This window comes from Poromitra crassiceps, assembly GCF_964638095.1.
Source record: "Poromitra crassiceps genome assembly, chromosome: 13".
Lineage (NCBI taxonomy): Eukaryota > Metazoa > Chordata > Actinopteri > Beryciformes > Melamphaidae > Poromitra > Poromitra crassiceps.
The window spans coordinates 3219944-3233150 of record NC_139644.1 but is presented as its reverse complement, the minus strand read 5'-3'; the positions used below and the strand labels follow the sequence as shown (position 1 = coordinate 3233150).

Below are 13207 nucleotides of genomic sequence, written 5' to 3'. Positions count from 1 at the left end.
ACAGCTACGTATTGTTGTGTCGCCGTTAAATGCGCTAATGGAGGACCAGATACGCGAGGCTTCTAATCTGGGAATCAAGGCGTTGCAGATCGGTGGGGTGAATGATAAAGACAAGGACATGGACGCTGCAAGCTTGTGTATGCAAGTCCAGAGGCCTTGATGAAGAAAAAGTGGCGAAATATGCTGGCACGGGCTACACGAAAATTAACGTTATTAAATGCTGTAACGTTAACCGTAATTCTCATGTGTATGGTTTATTTAGCCTACTCAATCTCTTCTGAGATTATAACGTTAACCTGTTAGGACGCTGTGAGCTTGTGTATATAAGTCCAGAGAACTTGATGAAAACAAAGTGACAAAATATCCTGGCATCGGGTACACGAAAATTAACGTTATTAAATGCTGTAACGTTAACTGTAATTCTCATGTGTATTGTTTATTTAGCCTACTCAATCTCTCAGCCCATGTTGATGCTGAACCAAATGACCAGTCCGGCTGCAATGGTTGATTTGTGAGGTTAATGGCAGCCAACAGAACTTCATATTGTTTCCATACTGTACTGCATGTTGTACTGCATGTTGTACTGTTCATACTCAAATTGTACTTTTTTGAATGGAACTGAATAAAAATGTTTTTGTTTGATACTCTATTCTGTTGTATTGTCATGTGAGAATGAAAACAGCTATATTAATAGTACTTCAAAACAGTGGTTCTCAAAATGTTTCCACATAAGGATCCTTAAAACTGAATAATGTGATGCTAGACCTGTGCTTGTTTATTTAGCAAAAAAAGTGTAGTTAAAGTTATACATTCATAACTTGTTCTGCAGTCATCAATCAGACAATTCTCCAAAGCAAGTGTTAACTACATTCAGAGTGAGCCAGTTATAAAAACATAACATGTAACACATCACAGCAATACTGTAGCCTACAGTCCAGTGGTATGGTGGGCTCACTCTCTCGTCCAGCAGCTGCAGATGTCATTATCCACGTTATTGATGATTATTTATAAAAAAATCTCATTGTGTAAATATTTTGTGAACGCACCAATAGTTAGAGAAGGAAACCTCTCTTTGCATTTTATTTTGTTTTTTAATAAAAGTAGGCTACTTGTGATATCTCACGTAGAAAATGCAGATGTGAACAGCTAGGTTAATGACAAATATGGAATATCACCCAAGGAAATACCACGGTTTAATGCCAACAGATAAACCATACAGATTTGTTGTAATTGTGAACACAAATAAGGGATCAAAGACATGGTTTTCAAGTATAACACAATGTACAACTTTTATTCAAAGACAGGATTGAAAAATATAGGTCACTTGTATTCACTTCAGACAAGACACTACGTTAAAGTCTGAAATTTACCTAGATTTGCTATAAGAATTGACATTTCAGCTTGTCACCTGATGTCATTATTAATGGCTTAACATCTAGCTAGGTTGCATCTGGAATATGATCTGGATTATGTATAATATACAGCATTTCGGTATATTCCTACCTCTTAACATATAGCTAGCTAGGTTGGATCTGGAATATGATATCAAGGCTTGATACATTTGTAGCCTACTCATACAGCAGTGTGAAGCTCATCTAGCTAGGTTGCACCTGGAATATGATATCAAGCCAGTAATGTCAGGTCTCAGTCGCATTCACGCTAACCTCTTAACGTCTAGCTATAGCTAGGTTACATCTGGATTATGTATAATATACAGTATAATACTACGCTATAGGTCATGACATTCACATTAACGCCTCCAAAAATCTACTGTAGCTAGCTAGCGTTAAATAGGTTTATCTGTAACCACGCTGAAATGTGAGGGCATTAACGTTAATATTGAAATTAGGTCAAACACACCTTACCGTTATGACTGCGGCCGTTTTTGATTAACATTAGCGTTAAGTCCATGATCAAATCTAGCATTTCGGTATATTCAGTGTGTGTGTGTGAAAAGGATGTTAGCATGCTAGCATTATTAGCACAGAATGTATACAGTCCATGGTACAACGTTAGGCCTTCAAGTCCTGAGGCGAACAGCACCGGAGGATGAAGTCTGCAGACTGGCTAGGCTCTTGCATTCAGTGTCCAACAAGCACGCCTGTTTCCTCATCAGGTTGGCAGCAGCTGGCTGAGAAGGGTTTAGAATTAATACCTGAAAGAATAAACAGAGAGGACGTCAGTACAGTAGACACATGTAACAGTATAGATCCCCGTTATGAGGTCTGTTGATCAAAATATCACCTCAAGCTATATCGAAATCGCGTTTTAGTGGACGGGCAGCGATCATCCAAACGGGTTCATAGCTGGTCTGCGGCTAGCTAGTAGCTAGCAACGTAGCCATCGATTAAAACAGCGTTACATTTATGATCTTTTAGTGATGTTGGTAGACACACGTAACAGTATATCCCCGTTATGAGGTCTGTTGATCAAAAGATCACCAAACGCTATATCGAAATCGGGTCTGAGCGGACGGGCAGCGACCATACAAAGGACAGCTTGTACAAGCTGGGGCTTCTCATCACCTGGACACATTTTACGGCGAAATTATCTGATAAACTGGCTGCGCATAACATTACTTATTTGCGGGAGTGCACGGGGGAAGTGGAGATTAATCGTGCAGCACTAGTACATTAGGTTATAAGTACATACCTCAGTCAGACTCTGGCAAATCCGACATGATTTGCTATCCTGTGGCACACCAACCCTCTCCAGGCGTAGAAATACCCCCTTCTCGAGTGGTTTGCAGCTGCCCAACTTGCCTTTAGAACGAAGGTTTCTCAACCTGCAACCTGTGGTTGCTAGCAGTAGCCTAGTGAGTTAGCTAGGTGGAGTTAGCTCGAGCGCTAACAACAAAGGTCGCAGAGCGATGACGCCATCTGCTGCACTGCGCATGTGCTCTGTGCACAAAGCTGGTTGGATGAAGGTTGCGTAATGGAGCGGTCTATCGGGGGGGGGCCAACAACCGCAGGAAATCGTTTAGCACAGGCGGGGGACCAGACCATAGTGACTGAGAACAGGTCTGAGAGCAGGTCACGTGGGGGATGGGTTTACCCAGGCTAACAGACAGACAGACAGAGAGTCAGACAGACAGACAGACAGAGAGTCAGACAGACAGACAGACAGACAGACAGACAGACAGAGAGTCAGACAGACAGACAGACAGACAGACAGACAGACAGAGAGACAGACAGACAGACAGACAGACAGACAGACAGACAGACAGACAGACAGAGAGTCAGGCAGAGAGTCAGGCAGAACACAGAATCTTTTAAAGTTGAGGAGGAGACTGTTTTGTGCTCTCACAAACCCTTCTTCAGCTACAGAGGACTTTACACTGTGTGTACATTAAGCATTATCATGGTTGGGCAAGTTACTCCGGAAATGTAATGAGTTACTGATTACTGATTACTCCTTAAAAAAAAGGTTACTTTACTGATTACTTCAAATGTAACTAGTTACATTACTAGTTACTTTTTTTAACCCCCGAAAAAGTGACGTACAACCAAGCCAGCTCCTATTACAACTGAATCCACTTTATTGGAACAAAATACAGGAGTCCACAATCGGCCAAACTGCATAACTGTAAACATTGCAGCCTCTCAAACCTGAAGTGATGGGATACAGTGCACACACACACACACACACACACACACACACACACACACACACACACACACACACACACACACACACACACACACACAAACATTGGTTGGTGTCTATTTGACTAGGCCACTTCAGATCTCAAATTATTTTAATTACTATTTTGTCAACAAGGTCTGCAAACTTAGAGAAAATGGATAGCAGTGTCAAGTCTAACTTATAAAAAAATACATCATGAAAGATAAGATGTGTAGTTTTGAATTTCACCAGGTCGATGTTGGGATGGTGGAAATGTTGTTAGGTCTGCGGGGTTAGGTCTGTTGCTGTGTCTGCGGGCACAGACCAACTTGATAGCAAGTTGTTGAGGATTTCTGCTGTACATGTTTCCAAATGTATCTGTCACATTTTAATAGATGTCTGATCAGTGTGGTGTGGAAGGAAGGAAATATAATTCAGCTTCCTAAAGATACAAAATGTACCTTCTGTGGTCCCAACAGTAGGCCCATCAGCATGACCAAATACAAGTTTTTTTCTCTGCTGATGATTTAACTAATATGTTCCAACATGCGTAAAAGCCTGGTCATTCGACCTGTACTGCCATGACTCAAAATCTGATAGTTGGTTCACCTCTTTTGACCGCTCTAAGCTTGTTGGCCCTGTACTACTTGATTTTAGTGACGCTTTTGACGTGCTCGCTCATGACATTTTAGTTTTCAAACATATGGTTTTAAACCCTCTGCGATTATGTGGCTTATGAGTTACCTGACTGCCAGCTCACAAAGAATATATTTCAACCGAGCTCTATCAGGCAGTAGAGCCCTGGAATTCGGGGTCCCGCAGGGGAGCTGCATTGGTCCTCTCCTGTTTTCTATTTTCACAAATGATATGCCATATGCTGAGCATTTGATTGCTCAGTATCATTTTAATGTATGTTCTATGTTATGTATTGTATTGCATGTACTTTGTATGTCTTGTTGTGTTTTTTTTGTGGACCCCAGGAAGATTAGCTGTCGCCATGGCGTCAGCTAATGGGGATCCTTTCAATAAACAATAAACAATATGCAATTAATAAGGCTAATTTGAAAATGTGTGCAGATGATTCAACTCTTTACTATGTGGCCCCCACATGTACAGAGCTCAACCATGTTCTAGTCTAGTGAGCTGAGCATTATATCTAACTGGCTAAAGACAAATAAACTTATACTTAATATATCAAAAACAATGTGCATAATCTTCGGTTCTAATTATAGATTATCACACATTCCTAAAATGAATTTACTGATAGAGGGTCAAATTATACAGTATAAGTAAAAACAGTAAAGCTTCTAGGACTTTGGCTTGACTGTTCATTGTCTTGGTCTGATCACATCAATAAGGTTGTTGCCAAAATGAGTAGAGCAGTTCCTATCACTAGAAAGTGTGCATCGTTTGTTACACCATTATTACTTCACCAAAGTGTTTGTTCATTAGTTCTGTGTCACTTGGATTATTGCTCTGTGGTGTGTGTGTGTGTGTGTGTGTGTGTGTGTGTGTGTGTGTGTGTGTGTGTGTGTGTGTGTGTGTGTGTGTGTGTGTGTGTATGGTCATCTGCATCTAAAGGTCTACTTGAGAAGTTACAAGTAGCACAAAACAAGGCAGCTAGGCTGGTCCTGGGGTGCTCCCCATGTCTAGAGTAGCTGACATGCATACGTCTCACATGGCTTAGTGTTGAGCAACGGATATCAGCCAACCTACTTTTATATTTTCAGAGTTATTCATACCCAACTATTCACACACACTCCACCAGAGGGGCGAGTGTGGGTCAGTTGAATTTACCCAGACCAAATACCAACTACATTTAGAAAACCATATACAGGTCTATAGCGTCTTGGAATTGTCTACCAAGAAATATTTCTTCCATCAATGGGAGGGTTGGTTTTAAACGGAAGCTCAGATCCCATCTACACTCACACACACCATCACACAAACATTCATTGACTTTACTTTGTGTGTTTTGTAAAAGTATATAGACAGTTTACTGATCATATCATATTTGGGCTATTCACCTTATGTTCCAACACAGGGGTCAGCCAGTTACTTCCTATTGTGTTGACACTTCCTGTGACAGTACAGTACTAGTGAGCAGGTCAAACAGACAGTGTTTTGAACAGGAAGTCTTAACACAACTGGGTCAAGTGGGCGGGGCTACATAAGGTGAATAGGCCAGCTAGAGGATTAGCTGACCAAGCTATTGTTTTTGTATTGGTTTTTTTCTGCCTTCTGTGATTTTCCTTTGTTTTCCTTTATGCATGTATGCATGTATGTACATACATACATACATGCATACAAGCATACAAGCGATGCATCAGGCCTGTGAGACAGTGGTCTCCCCAGGCTGCTGATAAGTGACTGTCTGGACTTGACCAACTGGACTGTTTTAGAGATGATTTAGATGAGTTTACTGACACGGTTACATGGTACATTAACTTGTCAGAGAGTGCATGCATCCCCTCTTCAGTAATAATAAACCATGGTTTAGTAAGGAGGTTCAAACCTTATGTGCAAAGTCTGTCTGTCTGAGCTGCTGGTCATTTAGCCTGGCCGCTCTCATTTGGCTCTGCTGCCCTGGGCCTGGGCGATAAATGTCAATTCGTTTCTTGCTTATTCAGGGGCTCTTTTCACCTGATAATTAAAATACATAACCTGATTGCTAAATTTTACTGTCCCCTGTGACTATCCATGACATATCGCCTAGCCACAGTATATTCTATCTGTTCTGCTCTCCTCTTCCCCTTCCCCTGCTCCCTCCCCACCTCCCTTTGCCTGCTCTCTCCTCCCCCACATTCCCCTGTTCCCTGTTTTCACTGTCCCTTGTGACTATTCATGACCATATCGCCCAGCCACAGTATATTCTACCTGTTCTGCTCTCTCTCCTCCCCCACATTCCCTGCTCCCTCCCCACCTCCTCCCTTTCCCCGCTCTCTCCTCCCCCACATTCCCTGCTCCCTCCCCACCTCCTCCCTTTCCCCGCTCTCTCCTCCCCCACATTCCCTGCTCCCTCCCCACCTCCTCCCTTTCCCTGCTCTCTCCTCCCCCACATTCCCTGCTCCCTCCCCACCTCCTCCCTTTCCCCGCTCTCTCCTCCCCCACATTCCCTGCTCCCTCCCCACCTCCTCCCTTTCCCTGCTCTCTCCTCCCCCACATTCCCTGCTCCCTCCCCACCTCCTCCCTTTCCCCACTCTCTCCTCCCCCACACCCCCCGCTCTCCTTCCCCTGCTCCCTCCCCACCTCCTCCCTTGAGGTGTTGGGACACATATCAGTTTTGTAATATTATGCCTAGATAACAAGATGTCATTTGACTTGCAGGTGCAAACAAACAAACAAAATGGAACCATAACCGTGAGCACTGTGGCAGTACTTTTGCAGCGGCAGAGGCAACATCACCGTTGAATTGGCCTTACCATTTGCATATGGGTTGACGGTCTTCTTATTTGTCATGATTCGGGCTGTGGCGTTGTTGACCTACAGGTAGAGAGAGGACACACACACACACACACGCACACACACGCACTCGCACACACACACACACACACACACACACACATGCAAACGCACACACACACACACACACACACACACGCACACACACACACACATGCACACACACATGCAAACGCGCGCATGCACACACACACACACACACACACACACAGCTCCATGAGTTCAAGTTCAAGTTTATTCGTATTCGTAACGGCACTTTGGGTTGCAGCAAGACATACAAACATAGAAAAAACAGGCATAACATCAACAACATCCTGGATCAAAACATAAAAGGATATAAACATAAAGTGCAGACAAAGTTAAACACAATATAAGTACAAAGTAGCTGTTAAGAGACTTGAGTCAGAAAGTGGTGTACTGATTAAAGTCAAGCTGCATGCATTTTTGCTCCTAATCTTCCTAACAAAGAACATGTTCAAAAACACCTGCAGTACATCGGGTCATGACAATCATCCATATCATTTTGCTTTTTTTTTTAAATTGGATTCAGAAACACTAAAAACCACATCCACAACAAATACTCTTTTGTTGCATATTTTTCTACCATACAAAGATTTCCAGTATAACCCTAACCCTAGTATGCTGTATTTACGGTGATATTTCGACAACAAATATGGGCAAAAGTAAAGAAAGGACAGATGTACCTGACAAAATGAAAAGCATGATATTTTGGGATGTGGAGGTGCATGCAGTGGGATAAATAACATGTCCTTTGAGGAAGGGCAGGAGAGAATCTGTTGGGAGCATTAGCAACATCTAGTCAGAAGAACACAAAGCATTCACACTCAGGACATGAGCCTCTCTAATTCATTGCAAGCATAATCATTAAGATCAAAAACAAACAACCAAAACAAAAACAGATCAACTGAAATCAACCAACCAAGTCAATCAATCCATCAATCAACCAATCAATTCATTCCAGCTTCAAACAACGGCTAACAGAAGGATCAATTGTCTTCCAAAACAAAAGCTGCATTTCCTCAGATAGATGTGCAAACAAATTCATGTCAGTATTGCTCACTAGCACACGCAGCTCTAGGAGAACACTCAGTGAATGGACACACACGCCAACACACCAGAGGAAATACATGTATGTAAATAAATAATAATAATAATAATAAATAATAATAATAATAATAATAATAATAATAATAAATATAACAGCATCAACTCAACCACCATCCAAAAAGAAAGGTCACATGAGCGTTAGCGTGCCAGATGTTCCAAAAAGAGAGGAAGAGAAAGAGAGAAAATGCCGGCAGAATGGATCGCTCGCCCACACTTACCATTCCCAAAGCTTTTTTGGCCCCGCCCACTTGTTTGTGTACTGTTACCGTGGTAACTGTGTTGAGTAGGGGCCCTAAACGAGCTACGAGGGGGAGGGGGGATAAGAAAGGAATAAGCAGCATCTTACTCAAGTGGCTAAAAAACAACAATCATTCCACTGCACAAACTCTGTTTTTCAGCACTTAGCGGTTAGCAGGTAGCCCCTTTCCTGACTGTGTTGTCGGGAAGGAACACAGTTCCTTATACGATCGTTAGGAAAGCCCACAATTAAGTCTCAAGCCGCGCTCTGGCAACAACGCTCATCCTACAAGGGTCGCAGAGGCATTTCAAAGGTACTCACCATTGCAGAGATGTGATCTTTGGCGGTTGGTGTTGAAAGCTCTGTGCTACTAATAAATATTTCTAATGTATTTCTAAAGAAACTCCTCAACTCTCAATTTCAGAATCAGAATCAGAATCACTTTTATTGCCACAGTATGCAAGTTACATACGAGGAATTTGTCTTACGGCCGGGACACACATCTTGCGTCTGCTGTGCGTCTGCGTGGCGTCTGCGTGGCGTTACCTGTTGATTTTCATTTCGGCGCCCATGTTAACAGGTTACAGCAGCCACACCACCGGCATCAGACGCGCGGCTCAGGCGCGTGTCTTGCGAGGCGTGAGACGCGTGTCATCTAGAGAATAGAAGCGAAGCCTATTTTTTCCTTTTACCGCGCGCGTGTCTCTAGCGTGTCTCTACACAAATAGACACAAAAAGACATTAAAATTATATTTTACAGGGGCCGGCACAGCCAATCAAGGCTCGTTTTGATTTGAGACGGGAGCATGAGCGGAGCTCACAGCTGCAGTTCTCCTGCCCTCTGAAAACCACATAGGCCACAACGTGGCTTCGTTCCTCCCCTCCCCACCACACACAGACACACACACACACACACACACAAATCAATACTGCCTCGATTACGAAGTGAGCCCAAGCGATCTTCAGTTAAAATCATCATTGTATTGTTTATAGCAAATGTAATAAAAGGTCAACTCTATAGGAAGAGAGTTGGCAGACAGACAGCAGCGCGCAGCAGCCACGCTGCCTGTGTGGATGCTGCGGGCGTGCCAGCCGCAGCCAGCACGCCACGCACACGCACTAGGTAGGTACACGCAAGATGTGTGTCCCGGCCGTTAGTGTCTGTATGCAGCGTATCGGTCACATCAATATACAGAGATAAGAAGTAGGAAGATTGATTGATTGATTGATTTATTTTGGTGACATGTCAACAAAGATACAGGGGACAGACAATCACCGAGGATAAAAACACAATAAAGCCTGACTATAAAAAGCACTGGCTTGTTTCCATTGCGGTCCTCAACAAACAACAGAGAGACAAAAACACACACGATTGGGAATCACCTTCTATACTAATACATTATTACTAGATTGAATAGGAATAATGGCACGCTTGAATATTATACAATACATAAACATTTGTTGTTACATGTAAGGAATTAACATACGTAGAATACAAGAAAATTTAGGATGGGGAGTGAGTGGGTTTGCTGGGAACCGGGTTTAGCAGTGGGGAGGGGGGGGAGAAGCTCGTCCTCATTGGACTGGAGGCTATGTTATCGGCTCATAGCAGATAACTGAAGACAATCACAAAGTTGCAAGTGCAATCAAATCGAGTAAATATATACAATATGTACATGAGAGGTGAAGTGTTCTGTGGATCTTAAATATGAATTTGCGTTGAATTTACATGAAATTTACAGTCTGAGTTAAATAGGCGTTAAATAAGCAGTGAATTTACATGAATTTACAGTCCAATTAAACAGACATCAAATTAGATATGAGTCAGTGGGGGGAGGGGGGGATCAGCTGAGGGGGAATTTCCTTCCAGCCATGACAGGCACCTGCTGGTCGCTGGTCCCATACACCGAGTCTAAAGCAGAAAGCGTGTTATGTCAAACTCCTCGTAGTAGGGCCACAGCCAGCGTGCTCCCCAAAAGATAGTTTGTGTTTCTTTTAATCAAACAAAATGTGTAGTAGATGTTTTTTTACCTTGACAGTTTCGACTGACAACTGCAGTCTTCCTCAGAAGTGTCAAATGACAGCTGTGATGTGTCAACAGCTGTTTTGAGCAGGCCCCCCGCCCTCCCTCAGGGAGCATACATGCTCTCACACACCTGGACGGCAGATCTGTCAGGCCGGCCACGCCTGCTCAAAACAGCTGTTGACACGTCACAGCTGTCACATGCCCGATGTCACTTTCGTGACCGATACCACAATACTGATAGGACACACCCCCACACAAACACACACACACACACACACACACACACCACCCCCACACCCTCCCACACAAACACACACACCCTCACCCCACCCCCACACAAACACACACACCCTCACCCCACCCTCACCCCACCCCCACACAAACACACACAACCTCACCCCACCCCCACAGACACAGACTCGGCATAGTGCCACCTAGGTGAGTAACTTTTAAATGTCTCTGCAACACTTAGCACACATTAGCGTTTTTACCCAGACGTTGCCTGAGACTTAACCCTATCCACCCAGGGTGCTTTGAGGGTGTTCTGTAGCCTAGACAGATATAGTCTCACATAGTCAGACCCACCCTCGACATCATCAAGCTTCCAGCGATGGGGGGTCTGAATCACAAGTCTGACTCTGACTCGTGGTGGTGAAGTTGATGTTTTCACCCAGGGTCTATTTAGCTGTTGCACACATTCTGAATGCACCGCCACGAGGTCCGTGGTTGGTCAATTCATGTGTCTGTCACGCATGTTGTTGTTTTTTGTCTTGAGGGGCGGGCCACTTTTGAGAGTTGTGCTCCAGATGTAGATATCATCTAATGCCAGGATCAGACTACACGATATTTTTTGTCGTTCACGATGTCACCATGTCAGGCGAGGCCATCATACTGACATAAATTCGTGACATGTCTTGGTCGGGAGACTGGCCACACTACAAGTGTATTCTCGCTATACACCGACAGAGCATCGTATGCCAACGTCATCACGTCGTCTGCTGTCGTCAGCGAGTTCACAGGTCGTCGGGGAGGCGGACCTGTGAACGAAATCTCCCAGCATGCATTGAGGCCACTACATTGACAAGAAATAGCAACCAAATCAGCCTAAATAGGCTAAAGTGGTAGATAGAAATAATGTTTATGTTAGCACAACATGCAATTGTAGAACATTTCAATATTGGGCAAAATAAAACATTGAAATCCAAACACAACCCTATGTGAAACATGTATGTAATCCAGGTGCTATATATATCCCTTGCAGAATTAACGTTATTTGGATGAGTGACAGGCTCTACTGTGATGCACTGTGATGTCCGCTCCAGCCTCCAACTTACTTCATGTGCACGCCCACTATTTTCTCGCCAGCTGCTGCGAGACGAGAAGGAAGAGAAACATGCAGCCGACTCTGCTGAGCTCATGTTATTTGTAGTGAGCAATGCCCATTGCCCAGGCGTTTAAAAGCAAATGAGAACACCCTGGCCTTTTTATCTCTTTTATTCTTTTGAGCGGAGCGGAGCGGTGAGTGCGAGTGGGTGAAATCTGTATCGAGGACCTGATACCTGTCTTCCGGGGTGTCACACTAGGCGAAACCATGTCCAAAAGACTGACATGCCAGTCTTTTCGTCAGGGCGTCGTGAGGCGTCCTAGACGTCCCGACTGGTCCCGACGCTGGTCTTTGATTATGTCACACTACAAGAGGTGAAGACGGCCGATCGTCGTCCCCGACGGTCATATTCGGGCCCGACGCTGAAAATCTGTCGCGCACGACCAAATCGGTCTAATATCGGGCTGAATTCGTGTAGTCTGAACCAGGCATAAGGCTGGCACTGTGAGACTAAGACAGATATAGCTTGATTAATCAGGATAGCTCCTCAACAGTGAGGCCTATATGCATATGTCCGGCCTTATTTGAAAGGTAAGATTGCCAAAACATTCTAGAAAACTGTACTGTATATAAGAGCCTAGTGGAAAGTATTTTATATTTTAATATGATTATGTGGTATGGCAATCTGAACATTAAATGGAGAAACAAGCTGCAGAGAATAGTGAATATGGCCTCCAAGATCCTAGGGAAGCCACAGAAGCAGCTAAGTAGTCTGTGATGAAATAATTAGAAGTAAAGCTGAGAGGATCATTAACGACTCCTCTCATCCACTGTTCAGTGAATTTGAACTTTGACCCTCAGGGAAGCGTTACAGAATACCGATGGCAAAGAGAAACATCTATAAGAAGTCCTTTGTCCCAGATGTCATCATGGCAATAAATAAAACTAGGATAGATAGGGTAGATACCGCGGGGACTGCCCCCTAGTCCGATACCTCACGAGTCCGATACCTCACGAGTCCGACACCTCATGGTTTTGGGTTAGGGTCTGGGGGAGGTTAGGTTTAGGCGTGGGGGTGGGAGAGGTTAGGTTTTGGGTTAGGGTCTGGGGGAGGTTAGGTTTAGGCGTGGGGGTGGGAGAGGTTAGGTTTTGGGTTAGGGTCTGGGGGAAGTTAGCCTCTTTTTTCGGACTCGTGAGGTGTCGGACTCGTGAGGTATCGGACTCGTGCCATGGCACCGATACCGCAGGGTGGTGCTTTTACTTTTTACTTTGCTGAGGTTTTTTGCACAGCAGGTTTTTCTTTCATGTTTTTTTTATAGTTTTGTTTTTTTATTGGACAGGTCGTAGACCTATGCTTTGTAAATTTGACCTGTATTGTGAGGTGTACTTTTATGCATCGGGATGT

The 13207-nt window shown here is 43.9% G+C and overlaps 1 protein-coding gene across 1 annotated transcript in view; it reads right to left on the bottom strand.

The window, feature by feature from the left end:
- Positions 1-13207, bottom strand: part of rbfox1 (RNA binding fox-1 homolog 1) — a gene marked incomplete at both ends in the record, with an annotated part of 83727 nt that overhangs the window by 37164 nt on the left and 33356 nt on the right. Inside the window, one exon of the mRNA XM_083649125.1 lies at positions 7047-7107. Within this exon, the coding sequence (XP_083505251.1) occupies positions 7047-7107 (61 nt within the window). The remainder of the gene's footprint in view (positions 1-7046; positions 7108-13207) is intronic.